Source organism: Arvicola amphibius, chromosome 3 (genome assembly GCF_903992535.2).
Source record: "Arvicola amphibius chromosome 3, mArvAmp1.2, whole genome shotgun sequence".
Classification (NCBI taxonomy): Eukaryota; Metazoa; Chordata; class Mammalia; order Rodentia; family Cricetidae; genus Arvicola; species Arvicola amphibius.
In genome coordinates this window covers 141,401,822-141,420,566 of record NC_052049.1, presented here as the reverse complement: position 1 = coordinate 141,420,566, position 18,745 = coordinate 141,401,822, and the positions used below count along the sequence as shown (strand labels likewise).

The following is an 18,745-nucleotide window of genomic DNA, read 5'->3' as shown; positions in this document are numbered from 1 at the left end:
ACATCTTAGTTATGAAAAATTCTTACAAGTCACCACGGAGTACAGAAGCATCATTTTACAGAAAGATACGTAACAGAAGTATACACACATATGTACAAATGAGGGCCATGGACACAGACCTATTGCCACAACACTCAAAGGCAACTAAAACTCAGGTGCCATCAGGACATTTAAAGGTTTGTTCACATATGTGCACACACACACACACACAGCAAACACAACTGCTCAGTCTCTGATGGACTTTCCTGCCTGACATCGTTAGCTACAAACTGGTATAGTGGCTGTGGTAAAAACTCAACCAAACTAAAACCAATGGCTGTAGCTATTGGATAGCCAATATTTTGAAGAGCAGAAACTTAGGATGGTGGGGGGTACAGGAGGTGGTGTTGGCAAGTAAGGGGAGTTGCCACCACATCGAATGACCTCAGGTCTCCAGAACTCACATAGGGGAAGCAGAGACCTGAGTCCTCAAAGGTGTCCCGTCTTCCACAAACCCACTGTGACACAAACACACACACACACACACACACACACACACACACGATTTTTAAATCCTTTTTTAAAAGTAGAAAACCCAGCCACTGAAACAACATAAATTACATAAACAACATATGTACTCGGGTGGGAGGTGAGTACTCCGGGCGGAAGAGGTTGTGGTTGGGACCAGGGAGACTCAGTGTCCGCAGGCGTGGGGGAGCCACATCTGGGCTACATAAACAACATAAACAACATCCAGCTTCCTACTCCTTTCCCATTCTGGCCCATGTCTCAGATATTTGGCTTTTATAGAAAAATAGAAAAATGAACATGTATGTCTAACATAGGTTGCACGTTCTAATTTATTCTAAGCAGACTGCTTTAAATAAAATATGACAATACAGATAAAAATCCCATTTGACACAGGCTAGTGCATTCTAATGGACCATTTCCCATTCAAAGTTTTTTGTTGTTGTTTTTTCAAAATCCAAGAAAGCATAGCATTATCTCTTCCTGGGTTCTGCTGGTCCTCAACCATTCTGAGACTCCTTAGAAGAAAAAGGCTCTCTCCTGCTGATTTATGAGATGTTTCTTTCAACCCTCACTCCTCAGCAATTCTATGCAAAAAGAAGAGGCAAAAGGTCCAGGGCGCAGTTGCCGGGATCAGCAACTGAAAGCTCTCATTCTCCCAAAGAAAGTTACGACCTTTGACATCCTGCTAAGGTGCCAAAGCAACTGCTCATAAAAGTGCGTCAAGAACGGAGAAGAAATCAATCATTCCATTTAATCTCATCAATTACTACAGAGTGAGACACAATGCGCCTCCACAGCCACACACGGTTCAGTCGCTTCGCAGCACCCATGAAGTTTTGTTAAGTTTGTTTTCCTTGTGTTACTCCCCCACCCACCCCAACCAAGACAGGGTTTCTCTGTATAACAGCCCTGGCTGTCCTGCAACTTATTTTGTAGACCAGGCTGGCCTCGAACTCACCAAGATCCGCCTGCCTCTGCCTCCCAAGTGCTGGGATTAAAGGCATATGCCACCATCCCTCAACTGTATTATATATTTTTTTAAAAGGCAAAATTCCACCATCACCGATGAAAAGCATCCAACCACTTAAAGTTAAAGTATTTCCCATTATCTTCTCTCTGAAATAAATCTTGGAAAAATTATGCAAATTTTTAATAAACTGTTTTCACTGGATCTTCTTACGTGTAACGGGACAACTATAACAATACGTCTCTCATGACAAAACTTCTCATAAACAATTTCACAAACAGGAAACTGGATTTATAAACAAACACCTTCACACTGAAATCTTTGGGGTAGATACTTTTTTTCAAAATTTTATTATTTTATGTATTATGTGCACTTTGTGGGCATGGAAGTCCGTACCCACAGAAGCCAGAAAGGGGCATTGGATAGACTGGAACTGGATTTACAGATTGGTATGAATTGCCATGTTGATGCTAGGAACCAACCAGATCTTTGGAAAGAGTAGCCAGTGCTCTTCACATAGCCATCTCTCCAGGCCTGGGGTAGAGTCTGCATCAATGGTCTCTTGAATACAAACAAATGCCCTCCCACGGCGAGAGCTTGGCTCGGCCTCTACTGCTTATTGAAACAAAGTAACTGAATGGCTCAAAAAAATTCACAGTACCCAAACCAGGAGTTAAGAGATCCTTTCACCGTGCACTTTGATTTTACTGAACTATTTCAAATGTTTCGGTGTAAAAGAGAAAGTGTTATAGTTGCTGTACAGAAACACCCTTTGGAGGGCGTTACCAGTACACAAAGGGAAGGCTGGGCTTGAAACTCAAAGGTCCAGTATTTGCCTAGCATGCATGCCACCCTGGGTCTCCCGACACACACATAAGAAAAGTAAGCAGTGGCTGAGTGGTGGTGGCAGTGGCGCACGCTTTAAATCCCAGCACTTGGGAGGCAGAGGCATTAATTTTAAGAACCATGTTCCTCCAGGTAGAACTGTATAGCATTCATGCATATAAAATATAATGGCAGTCTAACCATGTACATGGCATTAACTAAGTTTCTGATAATTATTTTGACACTGTTGGAATGGTCAAGAAGCATCCAAAGTGGGGCAATACTGCGGTTACTGCCCAGCCCGCAGCTCCCATTATGGATAGCCCATAAAGTATTTGTCTAAAAAAACTCATTAGATACTATTTTACTAAATCATAGCTTACTGATTTTGTCTTTTAAAACAGTACCAAGACATGGCTGGGGCATTGCTTGTCACACCAGCAAAGAGACTGGAGCTCAAATCCTCAGGACCTATGAAGAAGCCTGCTGTGGCCATAAGCACCTGTAATTTCAGGACCCAAGTGCACACATCTCGTTTGATTCCCAGACGCTTTCAGGACAACCCACGCCAGACACCTAAAACTAACATTTCACGACCATTTCACGACCTTGCCGCTGTATTCTCTCTCAGCTGATGGCAACAGCACTTAAGCCAGGTCATGCAGATCAGAAACAGCAGCATTGGGGCCAGGTCCTAGTTTGCTTTCGGTTACTCTGATAAAGCACTGACAAAAACCAACTTGAGCCAGGCAGGGGTAGCGCGCTCATGAGGCAGGGGCAGGAGGAGCTCTGAGTTCTAGGCCAGCCTGGTCTACAGAGTGAGTTTCAGGACAGCCAGTGCTACACAGAGAAACCCTGTCTCAAAAGAAAGGGAGGGAGGGAGGGAGGGAGGAAGGAAGGAAAGAAGGAAGAAAGGAAGGAAGGAAGGAAGGAAGGAAGGAAGGATAAATACACACATACATACACATAAATTAAATAAATAAATATACAAATAAGTTTGAGGAGGAAAAGGTTTATTTCATCTTCCAACTCTCAGGGCTCTATCACGGAGGGCAGTCAGAGAAGAAACTCAAGGGAGGAGTGAAAGCAGAGGCCATGAAGGAGTACTGCTGATTTGCTTGCTCCTCCTGGTTTGCTCAGCAGGATTTCTTACTAAACTCAGGACCACATGCCTAGGGATGGCAGCACCCTGAGTGGACAGGGTCCTCCCACATCAAACATGAATCAATCCCTCTACTGAGGTTCCCTCTTGCCTGGTAACTCTAAATCAACGGAAACGCGTCATCTGCACACTGCAGGAGCGAGATCTTGAGTTCAGATCCTCAGCACTGCAAAAATGTTGGGGAAGCGTGGCAGTCTACCTAGAGCCCCGGTGCTTGGGAGGCAGAGTCAGGGGATCCCCCGTGCAAACTGGCTAGCTACAGCACCTGAACCACAAGCTCTGGCTTCAGGGAGAGACCCTGCCTCAAATAAAATGAAGATCAGTGAAGAACTCAAGGCCTTTTTGTTGCTGTTACTCATTTCGGTTTGTTTTTTCCAGACAGACAAACTAAAGCTGAGGAAGCCTGTCACCGGTGTTCTACAGGAAGAGCTACAGGGTGTCTGTCACTCGTGTTCTACAGGAAGAGCTACAGGGTGTCTGTCACTCGTGTTCTACAGGAAGAGCTACAGGGTGTCTGTCACTGGTGTTCTACAGGAAGAGCTACAGGGTGTCTGACAGGTGACCGAAAAGGAAGGACAAGGAACAGCTCTCAAACACGTAAGCGCCACCTACTTTTCACTGAAGGTTTATTTTGTTCTTATTTGTGTGAACATATGTGTCTGTGTACATGTATGTACAGCTGTGTGGGATCTGGCGGAGGCCAGATGAGGGTGCCAAAGCACTCTGGGGCTGGAGTTACAGGTCTTTGTGAACCACATGCTGCCAGGGCTGGGAACAAAACTGGGGTCCTCTGGGAGAGCAGGAGGGACTAACCACTGTGCCATCTCTCCAACCCTGCAGTTTTCATCTAAACCTCTGGGTTTAACCCTACTTACTGTAAATAATTATTTTATTACTTGATTTAGGATGTGTGTGCGAGCTCAGATGGGAGACCCTGCCTCGATTTATAAGTTGGAGAATGATCAAAAGTACCTGATACAAACTCTGGCCTCCATATACGCGCACACACCACAAATACATACAAAATAAAAGAGAGATCTTTAATTTCAGGGTCAATTTTGTTACATTCACTTTTCTATAGTGCTGATTGAATAACAGCTACCTGAATATGAAAAGACCTATTTCCACACAAGGAGACAAAACATTTGTACATATAAAATAAAAATTAAAAATCAAAATCAGGCAGTGGTGGGACACACCTTTAATTCCAGTACTTGGGAGACAAAAGCAAGCAGATCTCTGTGAGTTTGAGGCCAGCCTGGTCTACAAAGCAAGTTTCAGGTCAGGCAGAGATAAACAGCGAAACCCTGTCTCAAAAAAACAAACAAACAATATCTGCATTGCCAGGCCAGTAGGAGCTACATAGTGAGATTCTGTCTCAACAGTAATACCAAAAGATGTTGTTTAGTGAGCAGAATAAATGGTTTCTATTCTCCAGTCAAAAACAAACAAACAAACAAACAAAAATATTTAAGAAATCATACCCTGTCACTGACGCTATTCAGATAGCTTCAAAAACACCTTTGGTAATCAATCACACAGCTTTAGTCAAAGCAGTCCCTGAACCGAAATTCTGTTAAAGACATCATGACTAACGGGGTTGATGAGATGGTACAGTGGTAAAGACACTTGCTACCACACCCGAAGACCCGAGTTCAACCCCAGGGCCCACAGGGTGAAATGAGAGGACCAACTCCTGCAAGTCATCACGTGACCTCCACCATGATATATACATGCCTTCACACACAGACACAAGCAATAATGAATAAATGTCAGCAAAAGCTGTTTTTTTTTTTTTTTAATTGCTAAGTTAGAAGATGAATGTGAATTTCTGGGAACATAGGAAACTCAGTGAGTAAATGCACCTGCTGCCCAGCCCAGCAACCTGAGCTGTAGCTGGCGCTCACATGGCAGAAGGAGAGAACTGATTCCTACAACTTGTCCTCTGCTCTGACCTCCACAGGTGCACTGTGGGACACCCACCCACACACGGACGCAAACACGCACACAACACACACACACACAATTTTGTTTGTTGGTTTGTTTGAGTTTTTGGAGACAGGGTTTCTCTGTAGTCCTAGCTGTCATGGAACTCGCTCTGTAGACCAGGCTGGCCTCGAACTCAGAGATCTGCCTGTCTCTGCCTCCCTAGAGCTGGGATGATAGGCGTGGGTTAACCAATTTTTACTATTCTATTTATTCAGAAAACAGAAACTGGTAAAAATCTCTTAAGAAAAGCTGTGGAGGGGGGGGCTGGAGAGATGGCTCAGTGGTTAAGAGCATTGCCTGTTCTTCCAAAGGTCCTGAGTTCAATTCCCAGCAACCACATGGTGGCTCACAACCTCCTGTAATGAGGTCTGGTGCCCTCTTCTGGCCTGTAGGCATACATATAGACAGAACACTGTATACATAATAAATAAATAAATAAATATATAAAAAAAAGAAAAGCTGTGTGCCCACCTCCCTGTTCGGTTTTTCTGAGATAAGCTTTCTCTGCATTACAGCCCCAGCTGTTGCTTTGTAGACCAGGCTGGCCAGGACTCAGAGATCCAGCTGCCTCTGCCTCCTCAGTGCTGGGATTGAATGCATGCACCACCATACCCGGCATTTTTTTTTAATGCTGACATCAAAGCATTTTTTTCCTATTCCAAATCCACTTAGAGGTCAGTATTTTAATCTGAATTACTTAAAACCCAATCAAAGAGACTCACACTAATTCAGACTGAAAGCTGGGGGAAATTAAACCTTACCATATTAATAGACGCTGAGGGCAGTGGGTCATCTGTTCTACACAAGGGTGTTAGTAAAGCTCTCAAGAGAAAAATCTCAACTATATTTTTAAAATGCTGAATTGATATACATCAGAATTTACCATTAATATTTATAAAACTGTATCTCACATGTGCAAACTTTCAAAGAAACATAGCCGTATAGAACTGGACAGTTCTAGAATCTTAAAAATAGGGGTGGAGAGATAACTGACTCATGGTTGAGAACACTTGAGGACCTGGGCATTTTCACAACTGCCTACGACTACAGTTCCAGAGGCTCTAACACCCCCATCTGGCCACTAAGGGAACTGCATGCACACGGGACACATACACACACACACACACACACACACACACACACACACACACACACGCAAACAACCATGCACATAAAATAAAAATAAATCATAAAAATCATAAAAAAATACTTAGTCCTAGCCCAGCTGGGACTAACAGATGTTGACAAAGTGAATTCTTGCTTTGGAGAAGGTCCAGGATTTAATCCCTAGTACCACAAAAATAAACACAAATAAATAAAGCACAAGTATCTAAATTATCTCTATTTGGCTTTAAGCCTCCCATAAACAAAGTACAAAATGGTGCATTAAATACTATCCAATACTACCAAGTAATTTTAATATTCTTCTCAGGGACTTAAATGGTTCTAGTATAATGGGGTTGAACAAAATCTTACTGAGAAGAGAGGAGAGGGAGAGGAGACCAGGCACAGGGAATAAAGTGTGTGTTGCACAAGTATGAGGACCCAAGTTCAGATCTCTCACCCTCACATAAAAGCCAGGTACAAGAGCATACAGTGTAACCTCAGAACCAGGGAGACACAGGCAGAGGGATTCTGGGGCTCACTGACTAACTCACTACTGAGTTAATGAGCTTCAGGTTCAAGGAGTTTTCCTGTCTCTAAAAACAGATAGGAAGAGGCTAAAGAACACACTAGATAATTGACCTCTGGCCTCTACAAGTACACACAAACACGTGTATCCACAGGCATACCCATGAACATGTACACACACACACACACACATACATTCACACTCTCACAAACAACATCTTGAGAAAGATGAAGACAGAAATCTACCAGATTCCTTTCCTGTCACTAATAAGTAATCTAAAACAAATATTTTAAAAACAACCACTTGACATTTTGTCTGCAAACTTCCTTGTGGGCTGGTACACACCAGTCAAGCCCAGTGCCTTCCCCTTTACTTGACCCTGGGACCTGGGGTCCTCTCAAGATGCTACCATCCACACCAGACAGTGATGGTGCATGCCTTCAACCTCAAAACTCGGGAGACAGAGGCAGGTGTATCTTTGAGTTTCAGGCCAGCCTATTCTACAAAGCAAGTTTCAGGACAGACAGAGCTACACAGAGAACCCTATCTTGGGGAGGCGGGGGGGGGGTGATACTTTCCTGGCATCATAATGAGCAGAAGTTTAAAGGCTTCTGCTCAAAACCAAAGGAGGGGACTGCAGATTTACATAAGAGATTTGTGTTCACCTTTCGCCCACATGCTACCACACAGCCAGTGTTCTGTAGCCTGTCGATGCCACACAGTGTGCAGAACACCCCCAAGACACTCTCTAGGGTAGAAGTTTCCTGCCATCCACAGAAATATCAGTGGTCCTCAAACAGGAGTGTCTGGGTTTTTCTGGTTGTCAGAGGGCCTGGGAGGGCCAAAAAAGGCCAAGGATGCTGGAACACAGCATGGGCGGCATCAGATGACACCACAGGGAGGCATTTTCTGGCCCCATTTTCGAACTATTCCATAGCTTAGGAACTCTGAGAATGTCACCCACAACCAGAAATACCTTTATAAACAGTTTACTGAGGTTTTTTTTTTTGGGGGGGGGGGGGTGCTGGTAGCACAGATGAAATGTCCCTGAGTTTTATTATGGCCAACAAGATAATTCAGCAAACTAAAAGGACTTCCACCAAGCTTGAGGACCTGAGTCCAATCCCAGGCCCCACAGAGTAAAGGAGACAACTGAGGCACGCTGTCCTCTGACCCCCACCTCCACACTCATCATGTATCATATATGTGCACACGTACAAGTACGCGCGTGCGTGCGTGCACACACACACATCTAATTGAAGCTACAACAATTTTTAATTAAAAATTATAAAACAGTAAGAAGGTTTATCCTTAGGAGGATTTTTGCAAAAGAATGACTTAACTCCTGCAGTCCTTATGGGGCTGGGAAGAGAGCACAACCAGTCAACTGTGCAATGATCAAGTATGAGATCATGAGTTTGATCCCCAAACTTACAAAGAAAGCCTGGTAGAGAGTCATGCACTTGTAGTCCCAACACCAAAGAGGCAGAGAGACAGATCCCTGGGTCTCACTGACCAGCCAGCCCAGCCTTGTCCCAGCAAACTCCAGGACGATGAGAGACTCTGTACTTAAAGGGGCAGACAACACCTGAGAAAGACACTTCTAGCCTATACAGGAATGCTAATCCACATATATGTACACACACACACACACACACACACACACACACACACACACACACACACCATATAAAGCAGAACCACAAGAGAAAATGTTTAAATAACTACAACAGGGGCTGGAGAGATGACTCAGTGGTTAAGAGATCTAGCTGCTCTTACAGAGAACCTAGGTTCAATTCCCACACCCACAAAGCAGCTCACAACTGCTGGTAACACCAATCCCAGAAGATCCAATGCTTTCTTCTAGACTTACAGATACCAGGCACACACATGGTACATAGAAATACATGAAGACAAAAACACTCATACACATGAAATAAATCTTTAAAAAAATTGTCATACAGCCAGCAAACGCCTTTAATCCCAACACTCAGAAGCAGCAGGTAGATCTCTGAGTTTGAGACCAGCCAGGTCTACAGAGGGAGTACCAGGACAGCCAGAGCTACACAGAGTAACCCCATTTTGAAAAATAAAATAAGTGCCACTATAGTCTCCTAAATAAAGCATTGAAAAGATTATCTTTTCTACGTGCCAGGTACTAACCCAGTGTGAAACAGTGCCCACATTCCCCCAGTCTCTTCATTAATCCAACTGCTGCCAACATCAAAACTGCCAAACACGTATCTACAAACACTCTGGAAAGGGCAGGGCCTCCAAGGAAACAAACATTTTAAATTCACACCTTCTGCTTAGTTTGTAAGAATTTGGCTTTTTAAGCCTCATCAAAGCAGTTTTTAAGAATCAGAGGTTTTTGGTTTTTCTTTAAAAAAAAAAAAAAAAGGAATGTAAAAGTAACGAATTTGTAAGGTTAGTGTGAGAGATCTTTGTCAGGATGTTGTCTCCGCCCTCTGCAAGCCCAGCCGGCATCACAGCACTGGAGAGGCTGTGGTCCATGTTTGAGCTGCTCTACACGTCATCTCCATCAACTATGTCTGTGCATGCTGCCAGGCTAGGGAACTGCAAGCATCATACCAATGACATCACCAGCAGCTTCCTTTCTTATGGACCAAGGTGTAAGCAATAAATTTAAAGACACTTTATAGCAAAGGGGACAGGCAATATAAAATAGACTTACTTGAGATGTTTTTAGAATTTGTTTGTTTGTTTTTGGAGACAGGGTTTCTCTGTGTAACAGTCCTTGCTGTCCTGGAACTTGCTTTGTGACCAGGCTGGCCTTGAACTCACTGAAATCTAGTCATCAAAGTTGCTTTAACATATTCCAGCAGAGGGGCTGGTTCAGCAGTTGAGCGGTTGTTTCTTGTTTTGTTTTGGGTTTGGGTTTTTCAAGACAAGAGTTTCTCTGTGTAGCCCTGGCTGTTCTGGAACTCGCTCTGATGACCAGGCTGGCCTCGAACTCACAGAGACCTGTCTGCCTCTGCCTCCCGAGTGCTGGGATTACAGGCATGTGCCACCACACATGGCTTTTTGCCCCCCAAGTTTTCCTTTTTTTTAATGTTATAATGTTTTGCCTGTATGTCTGTGTGAAGCTGTCAGAAGCCCTGGAACTGATGCTATGTGTGAGCTGCACTGTGGGAGCTGGGAATTGAACCTAGGTCCTCTGGAAGGGCAGACAGATATTTAACCTCTGAGCCATCTCTCCAGCCCCGCTTGCTGCTCTTATAGAGGACCAGAGTTGAGTTTTCAATGCCCACATCAAGATGTTCACAACTACCTAGAACACCCTCCAGTTCCAGGGGATCTGACAGCATCCATGGGTACCAGGCATGTATGTAGTGTATATACTTACAGGCACGCATTCACACATAGGCACAAAATAAAAATAAATATATCTTCTTCCCAAAGAGATCAAGAATGACTCTCAACATGGCTGATTTTTTGCAAGTAGTTACTAAAGGAATCCCAGCTAATTTCCTAGCAATGAGCCTAGCTGAACAACTCTGGCTATAAGATAAAATCCTGTCTTCTAACTGAGGTTAAAAATACGGCTTTCACAGAGGTATCCTCAAACGCATTTGTTTTATTAGTTGAAATATGCATTAAGCCTAAAGTCTGGCTTAAAAGATTAGTTTTCGGCTAGTCTCTTAAATTGCTTTGATTTTTCTCAACAGACTCAGCTGTTAGATTTGGGAACACAGATCCCCGGGGGCTGTACAAACAACCCCTGGCTATGAGGACCTTTGGAATCAGAGATGGTTGACCAAAAAGGTATATAGACCCAGGACCCTCTTGAGACGTCACTTAAAAAATGGGCAGAAAGAAAACAAACACATTTGTGTGTGTATGTGTGTGTGTGTGTGTGTGTGTGTGTGTGTGTGTGTGTTCAAGAAACATAGAACTCTACCCCCTTGCTGGATCCTGCTTTGTTTCCAATAAAGGAAAGAAGAAAAAAAAAACCCACAAACTTTGAAAAGAGCTCGGAGATAGTGTTACAAGTGGCAGAAAATGAGCCGAAAATCGGAAAAACTGGTTCCCTGACCCAGAGATTATCAGGCCCCTGATATACGGACCTTAAGCTGAGAGATCTCAGAGACCAGCCTGCCTGGGGAGAAGCCTGTGATGTTACGTATCCAGGACAACTGACAGTAAATTAAACAGATCAGCCAAACCACACACCCTCTAAGAGATCAGGAAGCAGGAACTGCGTTTTATTTCTACAGGATTGGCCGACCAGTCTCTCAAAATGTCTGTTTCCTTGTCTTTATTTTTCCGAAATCCAGCGGCTTTGAGTTCCATGTTAGAACTGCTGAATTCGGGCAGGTGACGGCTAAGAGCTCCTGTCTCATAGATAAGACACTGCCCCTCAAAGTCTACAAACCCCACTGGGACAAGAACACTGAAGAAAAATTTTGCTAGTTTGGGGTTCAGGATCCCTAATAAAATCCAAATAACTAAGCTATATTTTCATATTGCCACATCACCCCCTTTTCCTGAACATAATGTTTTTTTAAAAACGCTCTTTACATTTCTAATTAAACTTTGGGTGATGATTAATAAATTATTCTTTAAGGCAGAAAACCACACCTACAAAATAAAAATCCTTGAAACTTCATCTTAAACTGAAGTAGTAGCACTTTACTCATGAAAAGCATATCTTACTAAAGGCAATGATTCTTGCCAATTAAAAGTTATAGAAATGACTTGCCTGGCTGGGCAGTGGTGGCACACACCCTTCATCCCAGCACTTGGGAGGCGGAGACAAGAGGATCTTTATGAGTTCGAGGCCAGCCTGGTCTACAAGAGCTAGTTCCAGGACAGAAATGACTTGCTTGAACAACTTCACTGGGGCTAAAATTAACCTCAAATGTTTAAAAAAGTATTATGAAGTTAAGAGAATACTTATGTTCTTCCAGCTACAATTTCTTTTTTATCTTTGCCCAAGATTTAAAGGAAAAAAAAAAGAAAGAAAAGAAAAAGAAAACCCTAAGAAATACAGGCCAGGTTTGTGCTCTCATCCTATCTGGAGGCTTCAATTTCCACCTTTTAGGGAAAGGAAACAAACAACGAGCTTCCTGTCCAATCCTCACTGATGGCCAGACTTTTACACATCACAGAATGCGCCCGCCCCCTCCTTTACTTCCCTTATCTTAATTTAAACTTGTTGAAATATGAGACTGCTTTAAGCACACTAATGCTTTCCTATGAGACTTATCTTACACCAGCATTAAGAACGCAAGGAAGAGCAAGACAGCTCTCTGGTCACTGGGCATTCCTAAAACATTTTAATTGCGGTGTTTATACAAGGAAGACTTAGCACTCAAGTAGGTGAAATTTTGATGTACTAAAACTCAATATATTTACATTTATAGGCCCTATTTTAATTTTCTGATCACATGAAAATGTCAAAAAGGGAGGATAAAATGGCCATCAATACAAAGGATCACTTTAAAAAAAATTATATATTGCTTTAACCCTATGTTTTCCTTTTCAAAAACGGGATGCCTTAGCAAAACTAAACTAGACGCATTCTTTTGTGCTTGGGTGAACAACCGGAAAGCCAAGCCTCCAGGCCCTGGGGAAGAAGCCTGCTCCGATGTGCAGGGAGATAAGGCCCCACAGTGACACTTAAGGAAGGGCCTGCTCGCTAGTTTCTGCATTCCTCAAGAACAATTCATGGCAATAAGCAACTTTGCAGAAGAGCCACATGAAAGCTGGGGCCAATGAATGAGGGTCATCTGCTCTTTATCACAGGGTAAACCTCACCCCGGCCAGTGTCTAACCTTTTAACCTTGCCGATTCCTAATTTACACATGAATAATGGAATTCTGGCCCAGAGTGCAACTTTCCGCTTCTAGCCGCTAAATTCAGAAACTAAGACTCAGGCTGTGTGTTAAAAAGCCCGAGAGGCGCAGATTAAAGTTTTAGATTACAGGTAGCTACTACCACCAGTAAAGCAAAAGCTGCATTCGCTCATAAAATCCCTAAGAAAACAAAAGGAACACACTTGTACCCTGCTGTTATCAGCAAGTGGAAGAACGAGCTTTAAAAACACACACACAAACAACAGAATGCCCACTTAATGCTCCCCTCTTCCTGCTCACTTTGGATAACATCTGCACAGGAAGAGTGATTAAAGCCCCTGTCACAAGACACGGCCTCTGAACCAACAAAACCGGATGAATCCAGGATCGCGGAGAGCCTTCTTATTTTTAAAGAAAAACTTAAATTAATCCGCTGTGTATTTTGCCTTTTAAAATTTGTAATAGTGACTGGCTGAAAGCCCAGCCCCCAAAAGCAGGAGGTGGTCTAGGCATTAATCTGGGAAGTTTTGTTTGTTTCTGAAGGGCTGTGAAATGGTTCGGTGAGTAAATAAACATTTCTAAGACAGGGTCTTGATGTACACAGTTCTAACTGGCCTAGAACTCCATCCCCCTGCCTCAACCCTCCACATGATGGAGTCACAGGTATGTGCCACACCTGACTTTTCAATCCAAAGTTTATACTATGAAGATTAGGTCATCTACTTATCTACTTCCCCACAATATTTTGTAAAGTGATCAATATGTAATTTGGTATTATTAATAAAAAAATTAAAGATACAAAAAATGTGAAGGTACTCAAAATGTTGAAAGTTTTTTGAATGATTGGCTGGGTTTTTTTATTTGAGTTTGGTTTAGGAGGTGAGAACTGAACCCTGACACTCATGGATGCCAAACACATGCTCTAACACTGCGTTACTAACCCAGCCCCGTTCCTAATATTTACTTCATTTCAGATTTTATTTATGGAGTCAGAAAGCTGGGTGAGCTGTGGGATTCTGTCAGGCTTCTCAGGAGGTCCTGGAAACCAGTGTGGTCCTGATAAATGTTTCTTTTAAGCCCTGTCCACTCCCCTCCACCACCCACATCCCCACAAAGGCAACACAAACTACAGTTCCTCGGCATGAAAAAATTTTTTAAAAAAATTCCACAAATCTGAAAAGATGGGAATAGACGAATCCCAGAGTGACTGCCCATTACACAAGACTCAAACGCTGAACAGAGCATAAGGCTAAAATAAAATGCACATTCTCCTCAAAGTGATACTGTACAGGGAAGCCAAGAGTCAATGAAAAAAAAAAGATTTCAATGGTCAATGATCAAAGCCAAAGGAAGACGGTAGGGGGTATTGGGGTAGAGTTTATCAGAAATCTTTCAGGGGTATGTTCTTCTTTCGCAGGGGTGGGGGCGGGGTGGGGCTTGGCAGCATCTCTAATTTGCCAACATAGCTCAACATAAATATATCCCTGCTTGTAGTTATTCTCCACAATTCATCATCGCCACACAATTACATCAATTACCTTTCCAAGCGAGGCAGAAACATGCCCTGAGCCATGCCCCTGAGCCGTAGTTAAGTCACCTGGGAAACTCAAAGCTTCAAGCCTCCATTGTGGAGATCTTGGATAACCCACTCCCTAAAAGTTATGTGGTTATCTCAAGAACACACTCGTCCTGTTGTTGTATGCGTTATGAACGGGGGTCAGCGTGTGTACAGTGCAAAAGCCTGCCCTTTGGGGGTTAACAGCACGGCCAGCGCTGTAAAACTCTTCCCAACACCCCACTTTGTTGAGTGTGTCACCTAGTCACCTGAAGAGGTGGTGACCTTGTTCCCTTACCTGTCCCAGGCTCCTGCCGACGCCCAGCAGCTACCAGATCAACCACCGCCCAATGGACCATAAGGCTGACAGTTATGTTAACACAGAGGAAATCCTGAGACAGCAGATTCTAGGATAACTAGTGAAAACCCAGCAGATCTGGTTTGATTCCGTTAGGTCCAAGAGAGAAACAGCCTTGATCTCCTTCCCTCCCAGCTGGAAATGTCCTCGAAATACTTCAAAGGCCTGAGAGTCACTGACCAAGGCCTCCCCTACAATCAAAACGCAACCTGGGTGATCTAAGGACAACCTGAGAGATGGGAGGCTGCACTGTAGGAAAGACTTAGCACTCAAGGGCCAGTCCCACAGCAGAAAGATTTACTCGGGATTGCTTCCATTCTGCGATTTCCAAAAGACTGAAATCTTACAACAGCTTTGTTGGCACCGGCCAAACATCTTCGTGTAATCCTTACAGTGTGCAATGTCTGAAATTTAGAGTCACCTGACGTTTTCAAGGCCTAAATTTGGATTTAGGTCCCCACAACTCAAGTTGATGAAGTCTTTGCAGATTTCTCTGCAAGCCTCCGTTAGCTCCGGTTATTAACATCTCTGGTGAAATTCTTAACATATGTATGCTTTTAATGCTACTCATAAGCCAATTAAAAAAAACAACCTTCTAGTAGTAAAAACTGTTACCAACAAGAAGACCTTAAAGACTTACTTGACAATGTCAGATGAGCTTTCTGACTGAGAATGGCCCCGTATTTGTTCACTGCCAAGCACTGATAAAATCCTTCATCCGAATGCTCTCCTCGCCTGCCTTCCACCTCACGGATGTATAAAGAGCCGTTGGATAGAACCTGAATCCGTTTATTTTCAGACAGTTTTGCTCCATTTTTCAACCACGTGACCTTCACAGGACCCTCTCCATGAGCCTGGCAATCTAAAAAGACCGGGTCTTTCCTCGTGACAGTTACATCCTGTGGTTCTTTCATGAAAAACAGTTCGCTGAAGCCCCACACTCCTGCAAAGAGAAAGGGAGAGAAGGCCGTTTCCAGAATTACAGGTATAAAGTCATTTAGCAAGCAACTGTAAAACACATATTTGTGGTATAAGGTAGGTTCTCCAGCCATACCTTCCAAGGACCCTAATAACTGCAAACCCTTTCAACAAATCAGAGAAGTCATCCTTCACAATGTCTACATTCAAAACACGGGAAGGTGCTGATACCGTCTATGAAGCCTAAGAATTTGGTTCTCAGGTTTCTGGCCAGAGACCCAGAATCATCAAAACTCACTAGCACAAAGTCATTGGCTACTTTTACAAGCTTGTCAAAAAGATCTTGAACAGGGTAAGTCATAAAAGTCTAATTTTACAAGAAATCATTAGCAAAACTCCAACTCTGAACAGGCGAGTTGATTTCCTTGTCTCTGGAAGTGTTCTTGGAAACAACCCCCCCCACCCACACCTACTCCTTTGGGAAGTGCCTTTATCTTTGGTGACAAATCACAAGTTTGCATTTTTCCCCCTATCTGCCCTTTTACAGCAGGGATGCTATCTCCGCTCCTTAAGAGAAATCCATTTACTTCATTTCTGCCGAGCCAGCTAGGTATTTAAAGGACACACAATAGACTTTGAAAAGTTGGTAACTCTGGCTGCTTGTGCACAGTGGGTGATCGGATTAGGAAACCTTTATTTCACTTTTTTCGAGCTACCAACTGTTGAAAAAAAATGCGTGACTAATTGGTCCTTACTGTCTAATAGGGATAGGAGATTGCTTAATCAACCAATACACATTTTTATCAGAGCAGAGGAAATGCTTTATCCAAGTATACACAAGTCGCTGGACTCTCAGAATAAAGCATTTGTTGCATCTTGCATTTAGAGCAAAAGCATGTCGATCCGGGCCAACACAAAGTTAGAGAGGTCTTGGTGGGAGATTTTTTTTTTTTTTTTTTGGAACACTTCTGGTCAGTGGGAAGCCCTGATTACAAATGCCCAGCAATAATTTATCTGTTTGTGATCAACAAAGATGCTGGAACTTCAGAGTCTGGAACTCCGAACTTCCACTAAGGTCTGCCCAACTACCCCAACAACCATGCAGCGTGCAACCACTCCGGAAAGACGCCCATTGTGTTTCTGAGCCGCATCCTACTTTGATCCTTTCTCTTGCTAACTGAAACTAACTCTTCCAGGAAAAAGAAAAAAGGAAAAAGAAAAGAAAGAAAAAGCAGTGCTTGTAACTTATAAACAAATAACTGAGGCCCCTGAACACCTTTTCGAATCTCCTCCTTTCCCTAACATTCACTGTACACGTTTCCGTCTTTGAAGAAACCAAGGTTGAATTAATGGAGATAAATAAATTTATGCAAGTTTGTGCAAGGCTAATCTGGCGGTTTCAGGGACCTCCAGCCGGGACTCCAAAGACCAACGTGCAGAAAGTAAGTTCTATCCAGACACCTTCCTCCTCCCTCTCTGGGGGCACAAATGGGCCACATAACTTTCAAGCTCCTTCTCGTTGCAATTCCACCCTCCCATCTCCTTGCCCAGTTTCGAGCTGCGGAAACTGGGGACGCCCGGCTCCGCCACCCCGAGACTTGGGGCACCCATTGCAAACCCTGGAAAGGGCAGACAACCGCGGCGCCCCCTGCGCGGCGAGGCTGCCACTCAGGAAACAATATAAATAAAACCACGTGCGGCCGCGGCCCGGGACGCAGCGCGGAACCCCCGGGCTGGCCGCAGCGCGGACAATGGCGTGAGCAGGGTGAGTGGACAGCGGCCCCGGGGAGACTCGGCCTTGGCCGAGGAGCAGCGCTCGGAAAGCGCATCCCGAGGGAACCCCGGCCCGGCCGCACCACCCGGGGCATCCCTGCCCGTCCCCCTCCCCGCGCACGGTCGCGCACACTTGCTCGGGGAGCGCGCCCACCTGGAACCCAGCCGAGCGGCGGCAGCAGCAGCAGCAGCAACAGCAGCAGGGGCGGCATCCCCGGGCGCACGGGAGGCGCCATTCAGCGGGGCTGCGCGGGCATACTCTGGGCCGTGCGCCCGCGCCCGCTGCTCCCGCTGCTCTTCTGGACCCGCAGCTCCTGCTGCACCCGCTGCTCCGGCGTAGCGAGGCGGCGCGCCGCTTGCAGGCGCACGGACCCCCGCGCGCGCGCGCCAGGCCGCGGAGACCACGCGCGTCGAGTCCAGCCCGGGGCGGAGGGAGGCTGCAGAGGGCGGCGTAGTGGACAGCCTGGCCGGCCGGGGACTACTTTCTACATCTGGCCCCTGGGCCCCGCACGGCGAGGTCGGCGCTGCTGGCGGAGGGACACGCTGCGATCGCTTGGGCGACCCCGGGGACAGGGGGGAGGGCCCCGCTGGACAATGCACCTGGGGGTCAGGCCCCCGCCCCTCAGCCTGCGCGCCACGGCTGGCCACCGGGCCACAAAGGCCAATCCTCCTGGCCGCGGCCAGCCCCCGGGGCCGTTCTCCCTCCTGCGGGCCAGTTGAGGATTCTGCACGGAGGAGGGGGGGTGGGGTGGAAGGATGGTGTTGAGAGACGTGGAAAGGCCGGAGACTTCTCCCCTGATGGCCCCCTGCCCATCCCCCTGCTCTGCTCACCCGCCCAGGCCCTGTTCAGGGAAGTCCAGTCCCCACTTCTGAGGCTTGTCAGCGCCCCTGGAGGCATTCAATGGCGACACCTTCCCCCCCCAAACTACCACCCACATTTGGAGACTTCTTATCATCTCCCGTCCTATCAGATACGGCCGTGGCTTGAAAATCATCTAAGAGAGACCTAAAATTAGCAGTTACCTTTGGGGGAGAACTTTTAACTCTGCTTCAAGTTAATTAAGTTTTTAATGTGCAAGAACTAAGTACATAAAGGCCCTTGTCCTGGGAGTAGAGGCGAGATCAAGGGGTTTCCAGAGTTTGATATGCGAGGCCAGACTTTGATAGGTTTTACCTGCTTAAAAGTTAGGCTGATGAAAGGAGACACCAACGATGGGAATTTGTTCACAGCTCTTG

The 18,745-nt window shown here is 45.1% G+C and overlaps 1 protein-coding gene across 1 annotated transcript in view; it reads right to left on the bottom strand.

The window, feature by feature from the left end:
- Nucleotides 1–17,745, bottom strand: part of Prtg (protogenin) — a 108,010-nt gene extending 90,265 nt beyond the window's left edge. The window contains exons 1-2 of the mRNA XM_038323834.1: nucleotides 17,664–17,745; nucleotides 15,459–15,761 (exon numbers count right to left, since the gene is read on the bottom strand). Of these exons, the coding sequence (XP_038179762.1) occupies nucleotides 15,459–15,761; nucleotides 17,664–17,745 (385 nt within the window). The remainder of the gene's footprint in view (nucleotides 1–15,458; nucleotides 15,762–17,663) is intronic.
- Between the last annotated feature and the right edge of the window lie 1,000 nt (nucleotides 17,746–18,745).